At 40.9% G+C, this 27508-nt stretch overlaps 1 protein-coding gene across 7 annotated transcripts in view; it reads right to left on the bottom strand.

Moving 5' to 3' along the window:
* LOC123366575 (WD repeat containing planar cell polarity effector) overlaps positions 1-27508 on the bottom strand; it is a 243775-nt gene that overhangs the window by 133526 nt on the left and 82741 nt on the right. For all 7 annotated transcript variants that reach the window (XM_045010175.1, XM_045010178.1, XM_045010176.1 and 4 more), the window contains 4 exons: positions 27285-27344; positions 12979-13093; positions 8414-8547; positions 1281-1472 (listed from right to left, as the gene is read on the bottom strand). In XM_045010175.1, the coding sequence (XP_044866110.1) occupies positions 1281-1472; positions 8414-8547; positions 12979-13093; positions 27285-27344 (501 nt within the window). The remainder of the gene's footprint in view (positions 1-1280; positions 1473-8413; positions 8548-12978; positions 13094-27284; positions 27345-27508) is intronic.

The following is a 27508-nucleotide window of genomic DNA, read 5'->3' as shown; positions in this document are numbered from 1 at the left end:
GCCAGCAACTAAAAACAAAGGCCAAGTAAATGAAGCATTGATGAAAGGTGTTGATCATACTACTACTATTTTCTGATTGTTACTATAGATATTTGAAGGGGTTTAAAGTTATTTAATTAAATTGCTTCCTCAATAAGGGATTTACATATATCCTGAGGCTAGAAATATGTGAATATCTGGCCCAAATTTTTACTTCTTGTCGTGTGTTAGTATATAACAGGGATCGGCAACCTTGGGCATGAGGCCCACCATGTCCACAGGTTCGGCCGATCGTGGCTCCCACTGGCCGCGATTCGCTGCTCCAGGCCAATGGGGGCTGCAGGAAGCGGTGCGGGCCGAGGGATATGTTGGCTGCTGCTTCCCGCCTCCCTCATTGGCCTGAGATGACGAACCGCGGCCAGTGGGAGCTGCGATCGGCCGAACCTGCGGACGCGGCAGATAATCAAAATAGCCCAGCCCGCCAGGGGGCTTACCTTGGTGGGCTGCGTGCCAAAGGTTGCCGATCCCTGGTATATAAATTCATATTATACTTTAGATAAGATTAAGAGGACAGAGCCTATCGTGCTAAATAAGCATTATAATCATTACTTAGCATCTCCTGACTTGCACCTCCCATCACTGCGTTGGCTTAAACTTTTTCACACATTCTTCTATCCTTGTGCTACCCTCCCCTCCCCCTGATTGAACTCCTAAATTATTGGGCTAACTGGAAGACAATATTCAGATTTTATTATTAGGAATTGTGTACCTCTGTTTCTCTCACCAGAGGTAAAAAAGGTTGGCTGCACGATTTTAACACAACCAGTTTACAAAGCAGATGCATTAGTGTTTGTTATTATTTTTGAGTGCATTTCTGTGCGTTTAATGTTATTTTAAAATGTAATATAAATAATAGCATCTCAAAACAACGTAAAACTCTGACTTCTGAGCATTCAGGCAGCCCCACATCTGCTAGCCCATTTACAAGTTTTTTCTACAGGCTAGCTGTCCTACACTAGATTTTCTATAAAGTGGTAATGCTTTAACATGCTCTTATATACATTTAATTTCCTTATTGAATTGCACATAGATTCCAATTTTGAAGTGCAAATAAAAATAAATCATGTTCATACATTAATAATATTAAGTTATTTGTCATGAATTAGAGAACTGCTCTTTTTAGAACGGCTGGCATTTGTCTCTGCTGTTGTTTTTAAACCCCAGGTATAAACTTGAGTTGATTGTTTTTATTAGTTAGCAAATCTGAAAATTAAGTAATAAGATACAGTTCAGAACTTTACCTCTAGTCTGCCATGTGCGCAGCCTAATAACAATAAGTTGGCTCTGTCCCTCTCACTGGAAATAGGAGACCAAGGCCATGCTCCGTCATTAGTCAGTGACCACCAGCAAATGACCATATCTTGGATACAATTTATTGACAAGTGACGTTTTATCCTTCTACTTGCTGGTCCGGGTATATCAATATAAGAAATCTGATGGAGAAAAGAATGCAGGAAATATTTAAAGTTATAAAAACAACAGACTGGGATCATTTACTGCAAGTAAATATATACCACAGAGGACAATGTGTGTATATATATTCATATACGCTACATCTAAATGTAAGAAATAGCTCTCCAGACAGAAAGACACATGTTCACCCACAATTTTATGTATGGGGAAGGGATTGGGAAGGAGAAGGACGTGAGTTAAGCAGGAATTTACTGCAATGACTTCAATCAATACCAAAATGTACAGTCATGGTTACTTGACAGCATCGACCTACACAGGATTTAAACCCAGCCATATTAAATGACAAGTTCTGTGATGCTGACCAAGGAGCTAAGGCTACTGTTTAAGACACATCATCAAACATTAAAGACAGCTCACAATGTTTAAAAGAGAATGTTTATTTTTTCCCCTAAATTAAGGAATCCAGCTACAAATACCCACTTTGTAACAGACTATATACTTTTCTGCATAATGTGGATGAGCTACAGCATCATGCGTAAAGTTTATGCAGCTCTTGAGAATTGTGCCTCTATTTCTCAGGAAGGATTTGTGGAATTTATTATTCAAACTATGTTATTTTGGAGCATGGTTATTTGAAAACATGAGCAGTGCACCATCTGGGTGACACATGCCAAGGAAATATAGATTGCACCGCATTTCTGCTTAAGGAATTAATGGAAGGTTGATAGCTAGGGGAAAAAAAAAAAACTATCTTGCCATTGCTGGTCAGCAATAATCGAACCACTTTCTGGGGATTAAGCGCATGGCTAAGCCTACTGGACCAGACACTAGCAAAGGGCAGGGGGTCTTCTTATCAGAGAAATGCTTCTGGAGCCAGTCTCACTACATGACAGATTGCTTTCATATTCCTGTCTGCAAGGCAACAAAGGATGGCAGTAATGCGATAATGCCAGAGTGCAATGGGTGTTAAGAACCCGTTGCATTTATGTATTGTATTTAGTAAATAATCAGGCTCATCCAAATTGTGATCTCACCACTCAACCAAGGCCATTAAAATCAAGGTTAATGCTTTAATAATCCTTTGCTGTTTTTTATATGGTCAAAAAGAACCCTTTTCTATTTGCATGGTCATAATATTATTGACCTCTTCATCCCCTGAATACACATCAAAAGCAACTGAAATCAAAGTAATTACCAATGTTGTTCTCTCACAGTAAACATTTATCACCTTGTACTCTCTCCTCAATGTTGAGTAAATTGAAATTGACTAAAAAAACCACAGAAGGGAAAACTTATAAAGGGCCAATGTTTTCAGGAAATTTATCCTGCACTTTTATTTGCCCAAATTCTGTCAATTTAAAAGTAGAAGTATATGACATCCGTGTAAAGTTTATCCAAGGAATGCTAACTTAACCCTTAGCTTTTATTTTATTATTCAAAAATATGCTGAAGGCATACTTAGACGAGAAATAACAATACTTTATAGCTAACAAGCACAAATGCAGTCCCAGATATTAATTACAGGGCTGTACTGTAATTTTACCAATCATGTATCAGTTAAAAACAATATTATTCGTTTTTTTTTTAAATCTTATCTATATTAGATGACGCCTTCAACATTGACAGTCCTCTTGAGAATAGGGAATTGGTAGTAGTTGGTCTTATGTTTTGCCAGTCTCCAAGACTACATAGTGCTGTTGATTCACATAATAGCTCCAATTATCTTTATTCAAAGTCTCACTGTCTCGATAGGACCAAAGATGGTACTTCTCAGAAAGGAAAAAGATGCAGACAATGATGGTTTCACTTGGGTATATATATTGTACACAAATCAAATTTCCAGCTAACTAGGAAACAGCTGTAAAGTTAATACTTCATCAGAAAGTTTGAGTACATTCCAAAGATAAACAGTAAACTCCAAAGCCATGTCTTCCCATCCTGCTAGTCAGCGACATTCTGAAGAAAAACAAAACTATTTTTCTGCCTCCAAGCACCAAGGCTAAAAACAAAAAAACTATCCATAAAACTGAGAAGAAAATAAGCCTGACTCATTATTACTGCAATACTGACTAGAAGTGCCAACCAAGATTGGACATTATTATGTTAGGCACTGAATAAAGACATAGTATGATATGGTCCCTGTACCAAAGAGCTTACAATTTAAAAAGAGACCAGGAGTATCCTCCATTTACAAATAAGAACATGAGAATGTAAGAATGGCTACACTGGATAAGATCAATGGTCCATCTACCCCAGTATCCTGTCTTCTGACAGTGGCCAAGGCCAGATTCTTCAAATGAACAGAACAGGGAAATCAGGTGATCCATCCTCTGTTGTTCAGTAACAGCATCTGGCAGTCAGAGGTTTAGGGACACTCAGACCATGGGGTTGCATCCCTGACCATCTTAGTTAATAGCCATTGATGGACCTATCCTTCACAAACTTATCTGATTCTTTTTTTGAAACCAGTTATAGTTTTGGCCTTTGCAACATCCCTTGGTAACAAATTCCACAGACTGACTGTGCATTGTGTGAAGAAGTACTTCCTTTTGTTTGCTTTAAACTTGCTGCCTATTAATTTCATTGGGTGAGCCCTGGTTCTTGTGTTACATGAAGGGCTAAATAACACTTCTTTATTCACTTTCTCCACACCATTCATGATTTTACAGACCTCTGTCATATCCCTCCCCCCCCCCCCGTCATCTCTTTTGCAAGCTGAACAGTCCCAGTCTTTTTAATCTCTTCTCACATGGAAGCTGTTCTATTACCCTTAATCATTTTTACTGCCCTTCTCTGTATCTTTTCCAATTCTAATATATCTCTTTTGAGATGGTGCAACAGGGAGACACAGAAAGATTAAGTGAATTGTCCAAGGTCACACAGGGAGTCTGTGACAGAGACAAGGACTGAACTGAGAACTTCTGAGTCCTAGTCCTATGCTTTAACCAAACCTTCTTACATTTGTTTCCTCTGCCCTTTTGACAAGGCGCCCAGCTCCTGTGAATAAGATAAATGACCAGGAACTGGTTTAGAAAAGAAGGCAACACTGTTATAGTGCCCCAGACATCCCGTTGAGGAGTATCTTTGATTCTTATCATTGTTGATTGCAACTCTACATTGGTTTGCCCAAGGTAGTGCAGTACTGAATATCTGTACTTTATCGGGGTGGCAGGTTTGTATAATTTTTGGTGGTGCCCAGAAAGGGTTGAAGTCCCGCCCCCCGCCACACCTGCCTAAGGCTCTGGGACCGAGTCTGGGTGCGGCAGGCAGTTTGTGGTACAGGCTCTGGGAGAGAATTTGGGTGCTGGTGCAGGCTCTGGGCTGGGACAGGGGGTTAGGGTGCAGGAGTGGGTGTGGGAGGAAGTTTGGGGTACCAGGTACATGAGGGGGTTTGGGTGCTGGGTGCAGGCTCTGTGCTGGGACAGAGGGTTGGGGTGCGGCAGGGGGTGCGGGGCGGGGCCAGGGATGAGCAGTTTGGGGCATAGCAGGCAGGCTGCTCTGGGGCTGGGGTGGGGGGCCAGAGAGGAGGACTCCCCCAGCCCTCTCCCCACTGGCAGCAGCGAGATCCAGGGGAGGGAGGGACCCTCCCTGGCTCCCCCACCCCTGGCACAACACTCCCCCGGCTGCTGCTCAGGAGGTCCTGCCAGGATAACTCCCCCAACCCTGGAGTTGACTCGGCGTCGGGGGTGGGGAAGGGGGAAGCTGCCATGTGCCTCCTCCCTCCACAGGCGCAGCAGCCACCTCAGCCTGCCCCCGGCGCCACTCCCTAAGTTATAGCTGGGCAGCGGCAGCAGCCAGCGAGGGAGCGCAGCGCAGAGCTGCAGGGGGCAGCTGCCCGCTGCCCAGGGCAGGCAGGGATGCTCGAGGGAGGAGCGCAGGGCAGCAGGCAGGGCCGGGGGAGACACCAGCCCCGAACACTCGTGGAGCCGGGCTCCCCGGGCCCTGAATTTGCTGGAGCCTGGGCACCATGGGCTCATATCACTCGCCGCCCCTGGTACTTTACTACAGAAAGCTGACATAACAGTCTTGCAGTAATGAATACACCGCTACCTCGATATAACCTGATCCGATACAACACGAATTCGGATATAACGCGGTAAAGCGGGGCTACGCACTCCGGTGGATCAAAGCAAGTTCGATATAACGCGGTTTCACCTATAACGCGGTAAGATTTTTGGCTCCTGAGGACAGCGTTATATCGAGGTAGAGGTGTAATACTTTATGGTTGCTCACACTGCTGTAGTTTAAAGATAATTAAAATTATATTTTGCTGCCTAACTAGTAAGCCTGACACAAAAGAGCATGCCAGTAAAAATGCTAATGCCTTTTCTTTTGTCTGGCCAAAACATAATCCATAATCATTCCCACTGATTTCTAGAGCAGTGGCTCTCGACCTTTCCAGATTACTGTACCCCTTCCAGGAGTCTGATTTGTCTTGCCTACCCCCAAGTTTCACCTTCAAGTAAACTACTTGCTTACAAAATCAGACATAAAAATACTAATGTCACAGCACACTGTTGCTGAAAACTTGCTTACTTTCTCATTCTGTCTGTGTGAAATTTTAGTTTGTACTGACTTAACTAGTGCTTTTTATGTAACCTGTTGTAAAACTAGGCAAATATCTAGATGGTTGATGTACCCCCTGGAAGATGTCTGTGTACCCCACAGGGGTACGTGTATCCCTGGTTGAGAACCATGGATCTAGAGAAAGCAGCTCAGCTGTGTCAGCAAACCACTAAACACAACAACCCTATTAAGGAACACAGAGGGTATGTCTGGTTTCCTAGCACAGTGAGATGTTTCTATGGATTAGGTTTTCCTTCTTCCCCAAGAAAAAGGTCACCACAGTTAGGTCCAGAAACACGCTTAGTAGTATCCAGAATAAAACTGTGATATATAAGGATAAAGCAACATCGGAGACATAGCCCTTACCAGGAAACGATCATGGTAAGCATCAGCTCATTACAGTTTCTCAGTTAAAGTTTAGGGGCATAGAGATCATCAATCTTGCTTCTAAAGTAGCAACCTTAACAAATACCTGTAGGCAAGGCACAAGTGTGCATCATTTTAAAGTAAAGTACGTATCAGCTCAGTTCCTGGTGAACGGTGAACTGTCTCAAATCCACGTTACAGAGGTTGGCTCAATCTCGCAAACACAAGTCACTGCTGAAAAGAGGCCTTGAGCTGAAACAGCCTGGAAAATGTATTACTCACCCTAGCAGAAAGTATTCCTACCTTGCAAGTTAAAATGTGCTATGACAAAACTTAAACTAAACATATTCTTGAAAAAGCCTGCTATATAGATGCAAATACTCATATACAAAGAAACAAATTACCTGGAGGTGATCAGGAAGAAAATACTAGCTACCACAAGGTCGTTTCCCTTAATATTTATCTAGGTTGTAATAAGTGCAAACTCCCCTCCTCTTGCTTACTACATATCTTTCTAGCCTTTTGGGGAAGGTGGTTCTCTGTCCTCTATTCTTGCAGTGAACTAGAAACTTCAACCTTTCTGTTTGAAGATAATGGCCCTCAAAGAGAACCTGGAGGATTATTATTATTGTTTATACAGGTCCCAGCTGAGGTCAAGGCCCCATTGTACTAAAAGCCAAAGAGGTTACAATCCAAATAGACAAACGCCAGGAGAAAGGGAGTATTACAATCCTCATTTTACAGCTTGGGAACTGAGCTACAGAGAGATTAAGCCACTTGGCCAAGGGAACAGTACTCATGTCTCTCAAGTCCTAGTCCAGTGCTTTACCCATACCCTCTCTCCCATACGCCTAGGAAATGAGCATTGTAACTAGAGGGAGAATTACGGCTTCTACAAACAATTGTAACACAGCAGCAGCAAATTCACATGGCTATGATGTATCCATGGTGGTGTGTAGAAGGGACTTCCATCTTGAATGGTCTCTTGCGAGTCTTCTTCCTTTGACAAGAGTCAGTTTTGGAGGATTTACAGTTCTTAAATCCCTCAGAATTGCATCTTCAAACCTCATTCATGGTTGGCCTCATGCTCTGCTTCCTTCAACCTCAGCTCTACAAACCTTCTTAAGAGCATACCTCCTTCTGCATGTTGGACATGACCCTACCATTGCAGCCATCTTGTTCTCAGCTGGTGCAAGACTGCAACTTGCCAGGATCATCTAAGTGTCTCCTCACTTGTGACAAAAATCAAATCAACCTAACTTTTGGCACTGACAACTGTTTTATTTCCTCTCCTCAGCTTTTTAACGGCCAGGGTTCTGCTCCATACAACCCGGGTTGCCATCACTACCGCACTGAATATACATATCTTAGTTGTAACACAGATATCCCACCACCCAATCAGAGGCCTTTGAAGATGCTGAAATGTGTCCAATGTGATCCAACATGCGACTCCTCCAGTTACAGAATTGCCTGCTGTCAACCGACTACTCAGACAGATAAAACTATTCACCCATTCAATGTCATTGTCCTCTACATATCATGCCAGCAGGTCATTAGCTTCCATTTTATAGGAGGCATGGATAGCTTTGGTTTAATCACCCTGCTGTTTTTTGCAGCTCTTCCAGCATTAGCTGTAGTTGGTCCATAGTCTCTCCAATATCATCCTCATACTCAAGATCTTCTACAGATGAATAATTACACTTCACACCTCCTACTTTGGCCTCAGTCAGCTTTGTAGCAATCTTTAAATTAAATAACTGTAACAATCTTACACTAAACGTATGAAAAACTGGACCCTTATTGGCACAGCAATTTTTTAAAAAAAGTAATAAAATACCATTCCATTTAGATATTTTCTGACTTTGCCAAAAACATTTCATTTTTAGAATGTAAAATATTTTGATTAGAATGGCAGGTAAAGAGCTATGTCAAAGACCAGCATTTTACTGTGCAATACTCTATCCATCAGTGCTAGTGGTCCATAACATAAAGTTTCTATGGTATTTACAGACATCATTGACAGCTATACCTTAAAATCCAAGGATGAGAGTTTTTCCAGTCTTTTGTTTACATCAGGAGAACCTGTCTTCTTTGTAAACTGAATGAAGCAGAGCTTGTTTTGCTCCCAAAATGACAAGATGATGAAACTGTCTGTAAGAACAGCTGAAAAACAAATAAAAATTGTCACCGCTGTAATACCTACTACCAATAACAAAACAAATTACTGAGTTCTCCACTGAGACACTGCAAAAAGCAATTTTTTCAAGACCATGTCTTAAATATTACATTGAAGCCTGTGTAATCTCCTAAAAGACATCAATGTGTCATCTTGCCAGGACTTTCTTGGAAATGAGAAATAAAGCTTAGGGAGTACTCAGATTAAATACACCTGAATAAATTATCTTATACCAAGTTATTACTCTAATCAGATATATGTTTTATTCCCACCCCCCATCCTCATCTTGGTACCTTCCTCAGCCCCTTGCCCAAGGCAACTCCCATTGATATTTTGGGATTGTGGATTTGTACAAAATTGTTTGCATTTGGGCTGGTCAAATGCAAATCATTATTTGAGTTGGATTTGGTAATTTTACATCACTCGCCACGAATAAACAATAAGTGATGTAGCAGCGGTAAGATTCCAGATGCTACCACAGCAGTCAAGAATGTTGTTCCTTATAATACTTTTGCTATGGGCAAAAATGAACCTGTTGAAAGCTTTCCACATGACATTCTGCCTCTGTGCTCTCGATCTAAACTACATGCATGTCGAAGAGTGGATGTACTCCCTTGAAGTCTGGAAAATGTCTATGGAATCACAATTATGTTACCATATAGTATAAATAGAAATATTTAAATGTAAAATAAATTAACTAGCACTACAAACAGAGAAAACACAGGTGAACAAAGAAAATGAGTGCTACAACACTGCCAACAATTTAGGGTTTCCCCCAAACATTGCACTGCTCTCTGAACTGTGAACACCTGTAAGAGAATGTCTGAGTGTTCAGACAACCAATGGATGGATGACTAAAAATTCCTCTTTGGACAGAACCATTTAGTCAAAATGGCGAGATTTATTTTCAAGAATTAAATGCAGAAACCTATATGAAAGGGACACCATCAGGTAAAAAAAAATTTAAATAAATTACCTGGTTAAAAAATTCAATTTAAAAATGCCTTGCATTTGTGACTAAGACCCTAGATTCTTAAATATATAAGAATTTTGATAACATACTTTTAATAATTGATATTGATAGCTTACTCTTGCATTACACTCCACTTGAACAAAGAAAATAAACTAGTCAACTTTGCTTTGGTTTGCAGTCTGTTTTACAGCCAGCTGCACTTTCAGATTGTCAGGTATTAGCACAATTCTGCAACATTTGGTATGCAAATGCCAAAGGAAAATGTTTGGATTTAAACAAACTGTGGTCACGGATATTTAAAAATTTCATAAAAGCAACTCTGTTAATACTAAGTTTTGAAACAAAACTTTGGGCCTAAACTACCTGACATTGTACCTTTGATGCTACAGTTGAGATTTTAACACACACAAGAAAATTCAAAGTTAGAGACATGGCCTCTTTGTATATATGCAATTGCATACACTGGATTACTAGAAATAAACATCAACATATATTTATGCTACACTAGAGATAGGCCTACATCAAACCTCAGAACACTCCTGAACTTTGTGTCTAAAGACAGACTAGGGATCGGGGATCCATGAGCAGGTGGGAGTGGTGAATAGAGAAAGTTGGTTCTTCAGTCTCTGCAAAGCTCTGGTTGCCGGGGTATTGGCTGAAGGGGCGGGGAACAGGAAAGGTGACTCTTATTGTTTAGACCGGCAGCACAGCTGGGTCATTCAGAGCCACCTGGTGATAGCTAGGGTGCAAAGCTAGATTATAGGATTGGGTGTGGGAAAAGATTTCAAGAGAGGGTTGGGAGGAAAAGTAGGGGTATAAGATATTATCAAAGGGATTGCCGTCCATTCATAATTCTTCTTTCCTGAATCAGGCATACATTCAGGACATTCAGTTGCCATCAATACCTGTAAATCTGGAGAATCTGCTTAGATGAGCACACCCAGGAAAAGGCCTACTTCCTGCACCAGATTAGGCCTAAAACAATGATCAACCCTGGTTATACCATTGCTCACAGAGCCCCTTAAAGAGAATTGGAATGCTGCTGTACAGGGCCATAATGCCGCAGCGAGCTTTTGAAAATTAGGTAGAGTATCGGTCTATGAATCCAGCACATGCCTGTCATGAGACCACAATGTCTCAACAGAATTTAGGCATTTTGAAATGTCAAGAGACTTGGATGGTAGTTATGACAATCCTTCCTGTTCTGAGAGTTGTGTGGCTTTGATTTACAAAAATGGGGTCTTTTTCCATACCAAACTTTTCTTTATTTAGCTAATTCTATTCTATGTTCTAACACACTATAATAAACTAAACTAACAACAAATAAGTCTGTCTCTCCTTCAGAGTTGCAGCCACAAACTTTTGCATATTCCATAGATGACAATTATATTTAATAAAATATTATGGTTAAATGTCTAAACACTCAAAAGTCAGGAAATATTAAAGTTAAGGTTATATATGCAACCTTAGTTCTGCACCTTGTGGATGCATTATGTTACAATCTATAATTTTAGGATGGCATACTACTTCTCAAGTCATATAATATAATCATAAAAGTTATACACATTTGTGGCATATTGTAATATTTCCCATTTTTCTACATATATCATTGTTAAAATGGACTGATATCTTTGGATTTAGGCTCCTTAAATATTAAATACCATTGAATAATGAGAAATTATTTTAATGAGTTTGTAAGAACCCACATACTAGTCTATTTTCAATCATCAGCAGAGGCTTCCTTAAGTGCAGTTCACAAGAGAAGAAAGTTAACTATGAAGCTGTTTATTTGTGAATGTAGGTGGCTTTGTATGGCAGCAGATTTCTATACTCTTTGTTGTATATTTAGGCCCTGATCCTGCACTCTGATTCATGCAGATGGACCCCAGTGCCCAGGCAAACCTCCACTGACTTCAATGGGGTTCTGCACGGGCGTGTCTGTCATTTTGGGTCAGTTTGGAGGATCCGGGCCTAAATCTATAGCATGTTAAGTGAATTTCTTGGGCTTTAATCTGACATTGAAACTGATTCAAATTTGGCAACTGATCTTTTCTCATCCCAGGTATTCTTGTCAGTCCTCAGAATGTATGATTGGACATTTCTGTTGTAAATAAGTTAGCTCCACATGCATATGCAGCATCTTCATTCTTGGCTGCACATTTCATGATAGCAAAAAACAAAACAAAAAGTAAAAAAACCCCAAACCAAACCAAATATAAAACAGACTCTAAAAGCCTCACAATTAGAACAAATTAAACCCAATGTCTTCTGGAGAAATTTCTTCTGTACACTGTTTTGCAAACTTTCAGCTCCTGTTGTCTGGGCAATAGAGATCTCCAAAAAGTTCACAAGAATTTATTTTTAAAATAGAATTTCTAAAACTTTTTTTCTCTCTCTCTCATTGAGCAAAAATAGTTCAGCTATTTTTTAATACAAACTTTAACAAATATTTCACGTTCAGACCTGGGTATTTTTAAACTGAAAGTTGAAAGTTTCAGAAAGTGATGAGCAAGTGAAAACAAAGGATGGAATGGAGACTTTTTATGTAACCCTAACTATGGAAGTACAGTTTTGATTGTTACAATTTTCTGTTAAGATTTATTAATTTGAAAAAATAATTAGACAAGTAATTTTTTACTTTAAAAAAGCTCTGAAAAAAGTACATAAGCCAGGGAATTCTAAATGACAGTCACAGCACCTAAGTTCCTTTGTGAATTTGGGCCTATAACCCAGCTCATATATAAGCTTGGACTTAAGCTTTCTTTGAGTATTCAGTGTAAAATTCACATCTGCTCAGGCTCAAATTGAAATTGCATATTCTTGGTCATTCAGATGCCAGGATACTAATGTCTGATTACAGTTCTCAGTGGAGGTTTGCAGCGGAACATTAACAAAATAAAAATAAAAACTTTTCTATTACAACGCTCTTGAAAACCGATGTATTTCATATACACTGGATTTTTAAATAAACACATCTCATTGCAATAGCAGTCCTTAATAATTAGAAATATTGATTTCCTGGGAGCTGGCAATCTAGAAATGCAGCCAGGACAGCTCAATACGTGCATCGCAATCCTGCCATTTTTGATAACTGAGCACTTTGTATATGTAAAAATCCTGTTCAATTATTTCATTATTATCTGCTTCTGTCACTTTTCCCTGTATATGAAGTAAGCATGCCAACAATTGCATGTTCCAGTGTTTAAAATGTGTAAGAAAATGAATTTTAGAAAATCCATTCAATATTTGACAAGACTGAAAACTTTGATGTTAAGTATTATTCCCAAACTGTTCTTGGTCCTGAGGGTTCTAACTATGGCATTACATGCAATTACTTGTTGTGTTTTCAAGTCCCCAGTGGCAATAATTAGTCTACCTGTTGACATACTATTTCGCCTGCTCTATTGTTAATGTAGGCAATTGATTTGCACATGGGTGTAATTACCATCACTGATGGTGTCGGAGATGAGCTTCCCCGCCAGGGTCCTGTCAATCACCACTTTCTCCAGCTGTGGCCCAGAAAGGCTTAGGGACACCAGTACACCTGAATGAAAGAGGAGCTAAATCCAAGAAGCCAGAAAATAAGACATCAGGAAACAATAATCAAGAAACTTTAATGTTCCAAAGTACATACTGACATCCCTCTCTGATATATGGCAATCTAATTTACAAAATAACAAGAAGTCTTTTTATCTTGGCCAACAAAATATATTATATGTACAGTACTATGAAAGCTTTATCAATGAAAAAGAGAAACAGAATGAAAAAGCAAAAGAGAAATGTATTGCGACATGTGTACAATAACTATTTATGCTGATCACTTCAAAACTATGGGCCAAAAATCTCCATATGTTGCATGGATTATACTGAATTCAGATGCTGAAAATTGTGATTGAAATCCTGCCCTGTATGGATAAAGAGGCCAGTCTTATCAGCAAGTGTATTTTTAAGTACCAAAGACTCATTATGTTGCATTTTTTCCCTGCTGCATTTCGTTCCTCAGAAAAAACATAGTTAACGCTGTAATATGCTTTATGTAACATTTTCATGTCTATAGACATTTTAAAAATTAAAGCCAAGATTTTCCGAAGTGTTTAGTGATTTTGGATGCTTCAATTCCTGAGTGCTCAACTTGACACACATAAAAGGGATCTGATATTCAGAGGTGGGTGCACAGCACATTAGTGTACTATCTTTTCTTATGTATTTGCACTGCACTTAGCAAATTTGGGTCTTCGGGTGCTACCGCTATATAAACATTTAATAATTATAAAGAATAACATCATATCCTCAGTCATCAGATGCTCTAAAAGTTACTCTTGAACTTTAATTTCACCTCAGTTGCACACACACATTTAAAACATCAGTTTTCTTCCATCCCTATTATCTTTGATCATTCAGGTGCTTTTAAATGTATATAATGGTGTCTAGATACCCCAGTGATGGGCACCTAATGAATTCATACACTAATAATGTTGTCTGGCATGAGGTCTCAGAGGTCTCCCAATAAAGAAGGAACTTAAAGCCTAAATACAGGCAGGAGAGTGTCTCAGACACATTTCAGAGTTAATCAAACATCCCTATTAAAGTCACCTCTGTTAAGTGGCACAGACTGTACTGCAAACTGAGTCACAGGAAACAGCAGTCCTTTCTGATGCCATAGCTTAGCATAAGGAGTGCTGCTTGGTGAGAGGGACAAGCAAAGCTTTGTTTTTGCCTAATTAAATCCCAAAAAGCAGTAAGAGTTTGAATTAAATCCACCATTACAAAGTAATACAGAATAAAGAACGAAGATCTCAGCTCCACTGTCAGCTGACGCTATTGTGCCAGGGTACTGCAGCATAAGCAGTAGGTAAAATCACTATTATGATAAAAAAAAATTTCTGGAATATCTTGATAAAAAGGGGCTGAGCTAAGGGTAATTTGGGTCTCTTTGGCCATATATGGACTAACTGGTTGCCAAATTTTAGGTGTCTGTTTTTTTACAGTACCCTTAATGTGTGTATGTCTGTGAAAAAGCATTGAAGAAAATCAGCAATGTGAGTTTGATCCCCAGGTGTACCACCGCACTTCTTGGTGCATCTGGGAGGAGGGTATTTAACTGGCATTATGCCACCTTCCCTTTGCCCACTGTTTTGGCATATATGGGCCCAAAGATTCAGAGGTGTTAATATGACTCTGTCACTGTCAAACATTAAACAGTTGTAATCAGTTTTGGGGTCTGCTATACAGAGACCTCAGCAGATTAGTACCATGGCAAACACAGCATTAAAAATCATTTTAACCTTTTATTAAAGGAAAAGAAGACAAAACAGTTAAAGCCTTTGAAATGTAAACTGTTAAGGAAGGTTCTCATTTTAACATTTCTTGTTCCTCCTCCCTTGAGCTGGAGAGCTTTTAGAAGGAAACCCTCCCTAGCTGACATCCCCTAGCATTAAAGACAGCAACAACTCTCCTTTTGGGGGAAAAGACAAGAAGTTAGTTGAGATAGTCTGGAGCCATTGTTTTTGCTGCTGTTCTTAAAGTCCAATCCTGTTTTCTTGAAGACAAAACAAGACAAACACACACAAAAGGGGAAAGAAAAGAACAGAACAGATTTTTAAAAATGTAGTTTTTGTCTCTGGTGCTGTCTCTCACTTGCAATCTCATTGCTGGAAAACACAGACCCAGCACTCCGTCTTATTAACCACTCAGAGACCAGGCAAACGTGTACCAACATTGGGCTACTTAGGGCCTTCCTTTTGGCTGTCTTTCTGGTCACAGACTAACAAAATGTTGCAAAATACAGTCTTGGCCAGCTAACCCAGAGTCTTATTAGACAGTAGGCAAAAGCAGAGGACTAGGAAAGAGAAGAAATAAGATGGGGAGGAAAAGAACATCTTTCGGGACTAGGACAACGAAGGCCCAACGGGTGTCAGAGTGGATCCTGGCATCCCAGGAGATAATGGGATTGGCAGCCATAGTGGTGAGGCTTGCTCCTTCCTGTTCTCCCAGCTTTCAGTCAGCCGGGATCCACAGCCGCTAATTTCCCCTTCAAAGTCCCTTTCTGAGGACCCCCGAAGGGAATGATGAGTGAAATAGCACATCCCTCCTTATTTTGTCCACCAATTAGAACTAATTTCCAACACACCAATGTTGGTTCACTGATTTCCGGCCCCACACTTTATGTTCACCAAGCGTGATCTCTGAACAGTCCTTGAATTAGCTCAGTAAGCCTTTTTGTGTAGACGAGTTCAGTTCATTTGCCTCCCTTTTACACCTTTCCCCATCAACATTCATTGTTATAGATTAGTGTAACATGTGATAAACGTTTACCTACTTTCCCACAGTTAGGTTCACAATATCCCTCTGATTTTCACACTAGACCCACTTAAATGCCTGGCGCAGAAGAGGAGGGGGATGCGGAGGTGCTCCTCCCCAGTGGCAAGCTAATCAAGTTACAGCCTGCTGCTTAAATTTAGCCCCGTGTCTGTCTTCATTCAAATGTGTGTCCTGATCAACTCTGTAGGATCTCTTTTGCCAGCATGGATCGTTGGACCACATTGTGCTCTGGTCCCCCTCTTATGCCACCTCTTCCAGAGAAGGAAGTAGCTGGTTATGCCAGCCTGAAACCTGCTGAGATTTCCTCTATACAGGAGGGGTCTTCAGCAGTTGCATTAAGGCAGCTCTAAGTCCTCTTTGCATCACTGGAGAAGCACAAAGAGGACTTACCGGGGCCAAGGATCCAGGATTGTATTTATATTTCTAATTTAAACATTTATATTTTTAGAATTCTATATTTAAAAAATGTGATGCCAGGCAAATGCTTGCTTTTCTAATAGATGTTATCATAATAACCCATGTCTACTCTATGTCACAGGTGTGAAACAAACATTGATGTACAGCATGCTGTTAGATGGAATACCAGGCAAAACTTCCTTGCAGTGAGATCTATTAAATTGTATAATAGTTTCCAAAGGAAGCAGCAGGAGCACCATTACTTTAGACTTTTAAAAATGAACTGCAAAAGCAGTAGGAAGTATACAGTTGGGAGCAAACCTGGATTGTAAATGGCATGGATTAGATGACCTCAGACCATCTCTAACTCATATGAACATATTATGTTGTCAGCTACAGCAGATATTTTCATTTATGAATTTTCTTTCTGAGTTTTGTATTTTCCACATTTTTACTGAAAGGGAAGAGAATGAAAGATTTCATTTGACTGTGCTGAAGTATAGGAAGCAATAGGGACAGGAATTTGATTATCTCACCTGCCTATCTCTGTTGGCTTTCTCTCTCATCTATGCCCCTACTTTTGCAAAATGGCAGTTATACACATCTTAATGAATGAGTATAAATGTTGTGCACCCTGCATAACAGTGAACAGAACAACATATAAACAAATGAACTATTTCCCGCTTTTCTTTATTAATATTTTTAACCGAAAACTCTTCACTTCATCTCTTTTCTGCTAATTTATATTAGGTTTTAAAAACTAATTGGCATGACATTTCAAATACAAACTAAACATACCTGACATGCAAAACAAATACATTAAAAGTAGAAGAACATTTTTTTTGGAATCTCCTATCCTGACAAAGATGAATATTGTGTTAGTCTGAAAGCACACACAATATTTCAAGAGAGTCCCAGTCCTGAAAGATGTCCTTTAAGGTTCTGTCCTAGTAAAAATGTTAGACACAGTCACACGCCTGTAGCTTTTATTACAACTTTTCAAAACTTCAATTTATCCTTATGTTGCAGTTAGACTAGATAAAATCACAATTTATTTCCAACTTGATAACGTGAGTCCAGCAAGGTCTGACTACAGTTAGTTATAACTGTCTAATGAATAAAGCTAAAAAAGTAGAGGGGAAAAATTGACCAAATTAAATGACAAGAACAAAAAGGAATACATTTACCACGAGAAATTATCCATAATCTTCTGAATTGTGCAAACTCTAAAAAGCCAGGGATTATCTAGCAAGCAAAAATGTTAGTCTGCAACAGAAGAGCAAAACACTCCAAATCCTTCAGTTCCAAACTGGAGGGAGATTTGAATAAGGGGGATTGTGTAAATAAATTCCCTATTACTTGTGCGCTACAACTTCCTATGTTTGGGAGTCAATCTGTCTTTTCATCCAGGAAAAGTTCCTATAATCTTAGGGCATAAGAAATTTCCCCTTCTCCAAATGGTGGGATGCTGTGGTGCTCTGCATTTACCTGAGAGAAGAGGGCAGTGTGATAAACCAGGGGAATCAGAGGTCTGTTGGCGGCTTCTCCCTATTTTATAGGGTAGGGATATCCACCACGTCTCTCTAGATAACAGCCGGGAAGAATACTTTTTGGTTTGTGACCCCATTCAGTCAGCAAGAAAGGTACCTTCCACCTCTCAGATGACTATATTACGGTATCAAGGCTACATGATTGTTACTTTGTTGCATGTAAATTGTCCGTCTTATATACTTATGTATCTAGACCAGTGGTTTTCAACCTTTTTTCATTTGCGGATTTGTTGGAAACCACTATGCTATGGTAACAACAACCTTTCATGGACCCCTTAGACATAGTCTGCAGACCCCCAGGGGTCCCCAGACCACAGGTTGAAAAGCACTGATCTAGACATTTCTAATGTGGCCATTACTCTGCTATTAAGAGGCACCAATGTACATTAGCTACATCCATTGCTGTGCAATTCAGATACCGGACATCATCATGCTCACACACTGATTTGGAAGTCTATGTGCTTTTAAAGGCATAGTGCCAAAACCTTCCTGGCCTTCCACTCAAAAGTACATGTGCACCATGTGTCCTCCAGTTGTCTCTCCTGCTTTTCTCCAAGCTCCGTAGCTAAGTCTGGATCCCTCTTGTTGCGGTATACCAACAGACCTTCAATAGTAATGTTTCTTCAGGAAGAGCACGAATCTTTTGCACCTCCCTAAACAAAGTAGATGCAGGATGCCACTAGGCAACTCTCTCTGCCATGAGAGCATCAGGAAATCACAAAAAAGCTTTCTGGCTGCTTGTTTCTTGCCCCAACCCCTGCTGCAGCCACAGAATCACTCAGAAACTCCTTGATTCTTCCACTAGCGTTACTTATGTATAGATAGATATTGGTATGTTTTTCATTAAAAAAACACACACACCCCATGCCTCCTACCTTTGCACCCATGTTTTGGTGGGTCATGATTCAAAGGCTTTGTAGGGTACGTGATTTTATTTTTAGAATGAATTTGAAGAAAGAAAAGGCATTTGAAGAGAAGGACCATTTCAAGTATAGGTGGGAGCATGGAACAAGGCACAAAGACAAGAATAAAAAGGGAATGCAAAGGGAACATTTAGATGCAAGATCTCATCCGCTCCTGCTTCTTATTCCTCATATAAAGCCATAACTACATTGTGACATTATAACCTTAATAATGTGACAAAATTTCCACAGTAACTAAATGTGATGTCACAAAAGAGCTCTATGATTTCAGTTAGAGGATAAGTAGCAGGTGAAAATGAACTTTTAAGAAAAAACATTATGCAAAGATCAAAGTAGAAATACAGAATAGATCTATAACCATTTGCTTCCAAAAAGACTTTTAAAAAAAAGTTTGCCATGAAGCACAAGCAGGTGTTTAAATAACAAAGAACAGTTTATGTTTTCATTCAAAATTAACCTGAAACTTAGAAAATGTATATATTGCTCTAAAACCGGACTTCAGATGTTTAAGATTACAGGCGAGTTGCATCATACGTGCATTTAACTTACGCGAATTCAACTATACACGCTTGGCAAAAAAAGAAAAACAAGATGCCTGTAAATAGTGTGGGTGATTCCACCCAATGAGCGTATGCCCCGGAGGGAGCGTAAGATGGGAGACGTGAATCTGCTGTTCCCTCAGTCGGTCTCAGTTCCCGTGTGCCTCTCATGGTGTGAGCATCTCACCACACTGAGTGTGATTCTAGTGTTTAAAGATACGTATTTTTCGTACAACATGGCCCCTACTTCATCTGGTGCTCAACAATCTGTTCCAATGCTCGAGGAAAAACTGGCTGTGTTGGACTTATTGAGAGACAGTATGTCGGTCTCCAACGTGGCGCGTAAATATGGCCGCAATGAATCTAGCATCCGTGCCATCAAGATTCGAGAGAGAGAAATTCGTCAAGCCGTGGCATCAAGTGCAACAATAACTGCTACGGTGACGAGCCAGGTGTGTGATAAGACTTTAGTGAAGACTGAAAAGACATTAAACTTATGGCTGGAAGACATGAATCAAAAACGCGTGCCTATCGATGGCAACACGTTGCGAGAAAATATTCTTACCCTCTACGCGCTGTTCAAACCTCCTGCCGAAGAGGGACACCCTTCTGATGAGAAGGAATTCAAAGCCAGCCAAGGTTGGCTTAACAGTTTTAGGAACCGCTTCAACCTCAAAAACGTGCAGACTACTGGTGAAGCTGCATCTGCCAATGAAGAGGCAGCAAAAGTCTACCCCAAACAATTGAAGAAAATCATAGAAGATAAGGGTTATCTTCCAGAACAAGTTTTTAATGCTGACGAGACTGGGCTCTTCTGGAAAAAAATGCCCAACTACACTTACATTTCGAAATCAGAAAGACAAGCCCCTGGCATCAAAGCAGCTAAAGACCATGTGACTGTGTTGTTTTGTGGCAATGTGGCTGGGCATTTAATAAAGCCAGGCTTGCTCTACAGGGCTGCAAATCCCCGTGCCCTAAAAGGCAAGAACAAAAATCTCCTGCCTGTGTTCTGGAAATCACCCCGCTCCTGCCCTGACGGGCTTAAAGCAGCCCTGGGAGAGGGCTGTGGCAGGGAAAGCAGCTACTAGGCTGATTGGGGCGTGGCCCAGCAGTGGCTGCTTCCCCAATCAGGCCTCAGCTGGCTGTATATAAGAGGCTGGGAGCCAGGAGCTCTACAGTCTCTCTCTGCGTTCAGAGAGAGAAGGGCCTGGCTGCAGGGAGGTTGACCAGGTATCTGGAGTGGAGCAGGGCTGGGGAAAGGCCAAGGGAGCTGGGGAGCTCTGGCCTAGGAAAGCCCCAGGCTGCAGGCCTGGTAAGGCCTATTAGGTACTGGGTTGCAGGGGCAGCCCACGGGTAGCCAGAGGCAGCAGGTCCAAACCCCTTTGCCTCTGATGAGTGGCTGATACTGCAGTCTGCCCCAGTGAACGGGGGCTAGATGGAGACTGGGCACTAGCGAAGACTGAGGCAAAGTGGAGATAATGGGTGGGGGTTCCCCTGGGAGGGCTGGTGAGCTAATTCCCAAGGACAACCAGCAGGAGGCGCTGCAGGGTGAGTCCATTCGCTTACAGCTTTTCTATGAGCTTGTACTGTCTAGATGAGAGCTGGGCAGTACAAGAAGTACATTTCTGGGGAAAAGTCTGGGGCTGGGGTCTGGGACGGCTGGGGTCACCCTGCAGTATAATTCAGGCTGGTAAAAGCCTGTGCATGACTGGCAGGCTGCAAGTACACACAAACATAGTAGGAGTGACTTGCATGCCGGAAGCTGTTTGTGAGCAGTCCAGGAGTGGACCCGTATCATCCTTGACACACTCGTTAATATTTGCCCAAATGCCCTTCTGCAATGCACAGATGAACGTTGGTGGAACACAGCTTGCTAAAAGGGAATTTAGGCCCCAATGCAACAAAGTACTTAAGCTCATGTTTAACTTTAAGCATGTATTTAAATCCCTCTCTATTCCGCAAGGCACTTAAGTACATGCTTAAGTTCCACTGAAGTCAAGTCGCAAAGTCCAACCAAGACCAGGGAATATGCAAAGAGAGGCACGGAACTACAAAGCAATGCTTGTTCAAGCAGGATCAGTGTTTTCACCCACCTCTTCGTTTCAGGTTGCTTTCCCCCTCCACCCCATTGTAATTATTCTGTCACTTCCCTCAGTACAGCTGAGCTTACTGTTGTTACATGTTAATATTTCACAACAATCAATGCATTTGTGATTTTAGCCCTGGATCTCTACCAACATGTTATGAACTAACTGCTATGATTAAAAGCAAATAATTTAATATGATGGACAGTGTTCCTATTACTAGCTGGCAAAAAGTACTAACTTCTTATATGTTTTATTCACATAGTGTCTTGATTCTGACATTAGATACCCTGGCATGTGTCACCATATATCTTGCTAAATCAGCTTACTTGCGTGCACATGCACAGCAGCTAATTGCACAAGCCATGTCAGCACATATTGCTGTGTATCTCAACTCACAATTAAGCTCTAAATGTGAAAATGACAGTAACATAAAAAGTATTTATGTACATACGCAAACTGCAACTTAAATAAAATAAAAGTAATTAAATACAAATGCAAAATTCTTATTATTAGCTGCCAATAGTCACTTCTGCTACCTTGCATTCATACAATGAAATATGTAAATATTGGCATGTGTTAATCCTACACTGAATCGTGCATGTAAAAATCAAGAAGTTAGGAACTAGATTATTCAGCTAGCTCTCATTAGTTTTGCAAATATACACTGTACACCAAAACTGAAAACATGGTCTCACTTCACAGTACTGAATTCACGTTTTTGTAGCAAAAGACTTCGAAGCATTCCAGAGTGTTAAGGAATGATACCATGGGTGAAAAGTAGCTATGGTTTCTTCATAGCAAATTCTAATTAAAATATTAGTGAAATTAATTAACTACATCAAATTGTTATTCCTGACCAGAACAGGAAGGAAGGAACAATTTATTTATAAAAAATACAGTGACATTTTTACTGGAAAGATCTCTTGCCTTTCTTTTCTGTCAAAGCATCTTTTATGGTCTATTTATTTTCTTCTTTTGACAACAACTAACAGAAGATTACGGGATTATTTCAGCAGCTCATCATAGGTCATCAAACTTTGGGTTTAGAACTATAGTACTAACATGGATGCTATTGGAACTAGTAGGTACAGAGCTAAAGAATCGAGCTCAGTCCTTTAGGGCTCTACTAAGCTCTCTTAAATGGAATACAACAATCCTTTAAAAAAATCACAATACAGTCTAGGTATGTTTGCATGAACTAGCACATTTTCTGTTTCTATATGATATAAAAAATATTCAAGTGTATCTACAGGGTTGCAAGAATAAAGAACACAGTCAACAGATTTTTTTTGGCAATGAAAAGCATGTAGATATAAAACTTCTAGTGCCATGTTTGTCAACGGCACTGGAACCAGGGGAGGGGTGGGGCGAGAGGCTCCCAGGGGCCATGCCCCCCACTTTTAACAAGGGTGCAGTTTGCGGGGCAGGGAGTGGCGCTCGCCCCTCCCAACTGCATGCTTCCAGCAGGCACAGAGCAGCGCCAGTAGGGGCTGCACTTTGCGGAGGGGGAGCTGATACTGATGATCAGCGCCCTCGCTGCAAAGCAGAGGCCCTGACAGTGCTGCTTTGTGCCTGCCCAAGGCTTGCAGTCTGGGGGCAACACCAAACCCGTCCCCCAACTACACCCATGTTAAAAAGTGGGGGTGGGCACGGCTCCCTGGTCCCCCCCATTTCCGGCGCTGGTGGCTCTCCCCACTTCTACAAAGGTTCCGGTGCCCTTGATGTTTGTCATATAGGAAAAAGTGATGGGAGCAGACTTTAGACACACAATTAAACTTTAAAAAAAATACAGAACTGGGGCAATATTAAGGTTTAGTGGTAATTCTAGATCAGAGGTGGGCAAACTACGGCCCACGGGACCGTCCTGCCTGGCCCCTGGGTTCCTGGCCCGGAAGGCTCGCCCCCCAGCCTCTCCCCCGCTGTTCCCCCTCGCCCGCAGCCTCAGCTCGTTTGCGCCGCCAGTGGCGCAATGCTCTGGGCAGTGGGGCTGTGAGCTCCTGGGGCAGTGCAGCTGCAGAGCTGGGCCTGACCCGGTGCTCTGTGCTGCGCGATGGCAACAGCGTGGCCTGGCTCCAGCCGGGTGGCGCGGCTGTAGCACCACCAGCCACCAGTGCTCCAGGCAGCGCAGTAAGGGGGCAAGGAGCAGAGGGGGTTGGATAGAGGGCAGGGGAGTTCAGGGTGGTGGGCAGGGGGTGGGGGTGTGGATAGTGGTCAGGGGAGGAACAGGGGGTTGAATGGGGGCAGGGATCCTGGGGGGGGGCAGTCAAGAAGGAGAGGGGTTGGATGGGGCCATCGTCCAGGGGAGGCCGTCAGGAATTAGAGGAGAGGTTGGATGGGGCGGTGGAGGTCCAGGGGTGGTCAGGGGACAGGGAGTGGGTGTGTGTGGATGGGGCAGGGGTCCCAGAGGAGCCGTCAGGGAACGGGGGATGGGGGTTGGATGGGGGAGGAGTCCGGGGTGTATGGGCAGATAGGAGGTGGGGACTGGGCCCCACCTCCTACAATTTACGAAAACCGATGCGGCCCTCAGGCCAAAAAGTGTGCACGCCCCGTTCTAGGTAATGGCATGCAAAAGAGCTGGATTCAATTTAGAGTCTTGAAGTGAGATTTTCAGAAGTGTGTGCATGCAAATGACTTGCATACATAATTACTCTCTGCATGTAACTGCAGTACTGTGTGTGCAGTCTGTCATTTGCACACACAATTAACATGACTGCACATTTAATTTTAGGAGCTGTATGTGTGCATTTCTCTGAAAATATCTTGCCCCCAATTTATTGCTCCCTGGGTTACCTGAAGGCTCTGGGGAGGCAGTACAGAGAGGGACTACGGCTTTCACATACCAGTAGGCACAACAGTTTATGGACAGTAGATCTGTGCCTACTTCTCACAAAATCTGATACACATCAGTCCGTCATGCGATTGTCCTATTAAACTTGTACTGCCTTACGTTGTTTTCCACCCCTTCTACCTTGCCAAAGGAGCAAAGGCCACAGAGAGAGGCTGTGACGGTGGCACATTATTACAAGGAAAAGTGTCGCCTCATTATGGTTCAGTCAGAAATATGAAGGATTCACACACAATGGGAAATTTAGAAAAAGTCTGGCTATTGATTTTTTTGTAATATTTTAAGTTGTTATATTTTTATTGATGACATCTGTCAGTAGTTTATGATAAAAGGGCTAGAAGGTTGAGGAGAATGGCATTAGGATAACAGATCTTTGAACTCCCAGTCACCCATTCAAATCGAGCCCAGATCAGTAATTAACTACGGTTATTAACATCTAAGTGGTGGAGTAATTTACTTTTCACTATCCAGGAGGTTTGTTTGCTTATTGCTTACCACAATAATAGCAACTTAATGTAAAATACATTCTTCTCTATTACAGGCAAAAGTTATTTTCTTCAGAGTAGTCTATAAAGGGAATAGTGACAGGCCATAACTCAGACCATTTAAGTGTAACAGTTAATTATACACCCACCTGAAGTTTATAAATAAACCTCTAACCTTCTTTTTCACTTTGCGAAGTGATGTTTCCAAAAAACATTAGCAAATTATTGCTTCAAATATTTTTAGAATTTACTCCTTCCCACCAATTAGAAGAACATGAAGTATTTTTGTTAATTTTTTAAAATTCATTGGTTCAAAAATACGGCATTTTACTGTCACCGACCACAATGCTTTGCACATCTTCTACTGGGCAATTCACGAAGGGAGAGATCTAGTCATTTTCACAAGATGCTACAGGAAGATAAGTAGCAATACAGTGCAGATACTGTATGATATAAAAAAAGAATTGAAAGTAGGCATTTTGTGAATTGTTCTACTTGAAAAGAACTCTCTCAAATTATTTGTTTTCCTCAATTTTATTTTCATTTATTGAAGAACTACAGTTTATTATGATGATGGAAAGCAGGATAACACAAATTTTTTGACTGAATATTCTCTGGATTTTCTAAATCACTATGAGAAAGTTCAATTCCAGCTGCTTATTGACTGTATAAAACTGTGTTGAGCTGTGATAATCTCAAATGCAAAATGGGCTAAGAACTGAAGAAAGCAAATGGAAATTGATTAAGATAGAAAAGTAACTATTATTAATACCTTTGTTTTCACCTCTAGCTAATTTTCAAGCAAAATATCTCAAGAAAACTTACAGGAATAGGCCAGATATCTACCTACCTCCTTATATGACCCCACTGATGTAGTGCCAAAGCACATATTTAAAAGTAGAAATAGCAATCTCTCTCTCTCTCAATTTCCCCCCTACCTTGTATGATAAATAATTTGATAAATATATATTTCTTTTTTATATATTATGTTTTGTGTACACACACACGTATGCACGTGAAGAATTTCCTCTGAGAAACCTAAGTTGGAGAAATGAGTTTTACATTCGATAGTTGGCGGACCTAGGATGTTGTGCTTTATGGGAGGAGTGACATAATTCTGGCTGGAAGAAGTCCCCTGGCAAGAGGCTCCAAAATTCAAGAGGTCAGTTCTGAAAGCACAGGCTGCAAGAGGAGGCAGGCTGTTCGGAGGACAAGTATTCCATTTTAGTGAGGAGTGAGAGTTTAGAAAGATGGGGATGTAACAGGAAGGAAAAAGATATGGGGAGACTGGGTAGAAAGACACAAGTGAGGATACATAGCAAAGGGGTAACGAAAAAGATGGACAACCATTTTTTTGTGTAGTGACACGTAAAGCTGATCCCGACTCAGCTTCTCTGATTCACACACTTCTTCCCTTCCCCCTCCATCCCCCAAAATTTGGGGCCTTGAATAACTGAACAGTTGATACTTAAAATTAGCTTTAGAAGATCAGCATTCACTGACAAATTGTTCTTGTTAAAACCAATTATGGAAATTTCTTTAACATACATGGAACTTGGATACTTTAAATATATTTAACAAACAGGACCATGCAAATTTGGAACTATTTACATTTAAGTTACATAGAAAAACATTAAAACATTTTGCAAAAGCAAAGAACAAAATTTGTTTTTTAGAACTACATTAGTAACATTTTTAAAAATTTCGGAACTTCAATGCTGAAGCAGTTTTAAACATGATGCACCTTTCTTACAAATATCGAAGATATAGGGCTCTGCAGAAACGTTTAAAGTGATAAAATACTAACCACATCTTCAGAGCAAGCTGTTGATTAGGAAGCTGGATCACACATTCCAATATGCCATACTGTTCCCACTTACCCTGCTGCCCTGTGCTAATGAGGATGTGAACAGATGGTTCCTTTTTACAGTATATGGATATTTATATACATATCAAGGACAGATACATGTGCATAGCTTGCCACAGTGCCCTATGCTCTGGGACTTGACATGTGATCTGTTTATCTAGATTCTCACACGACCCCCATCACTATGGTATCCAGGTTCAAAATAAATGCTTTGGTACATACATGTAAATGTTTGCCACGTAAAATATATAATATAAAAATATTTTCCAGGCCTCTTTATACATTTTAATGGCTCTTTTGACTGTGTGGGTCCGATCCTGTAAGGTGTTTACAGTGGTGCTGGAACTAGGGGTGCTGCAGCATCCCGTGGCTTGAAGTAGTAATAACAAACACCAAATACATGGGTTCTATCATCAGCACCCCCACTATAAAAATTATTCCAGCACCCCCGAGCTTTTAGTGCCTTCAAATCCCATTACTTTTGTGGAAGCTGCAGGCACTCGGTACCTCAAAAGATCAAACCCTTGCTGAGTAATTCTTGGTAGTAAAATGACCGTAGAGTTTGATTTTATCCTGGCTGTTTCTGCTTATAAACAAAATCTAAATAAAGAAATCCCCCCCTATAGAAACTCACTGGTGTTTTAGACCAGTTAACATGATAACATTTCAGCATCAATCACTGAACAGTCGTTCAGCTCCACTGACTGAACATTTCAAGAGCATGTCAAAACATTTTACCTGACAGACATATTTATTCTTCCATTTGCTCAGCACACACTGACTGTTTTGCATCAGCTCCTGAAGAACAACAGAAAACAGAAAGAGTGGAGTTGGCTGTACATATTGACACTAGTGGTGAAGGTGCTTCTGATTTTCAAGCATGAGAGATCAGCATGCCACACAGACAAAGATGCAACTGTTTTGGACCAGCCCACTGGACAAAAGCACATTTATCATCACCA

The sequence above is a fragment of the Mauremys mutica genome, chromosome 3 (genome assembly GCF_020497125.1).
Source record: "Mauremys mutica isolate MM-2020 ecotype Southern chromosome 3, ASM2049712v1, whole genome shotgun sequence".
Lineage (NCBI taxonomy): Eukaryota > Metazoa > Chordata > Testudines > Geoemydidae > Mauremys > Mauremys mutica.
Note: the sequence above shows the minus strand (reverse complement) of the source record. Positions and strands in the feature narration are given on the sequence as shown.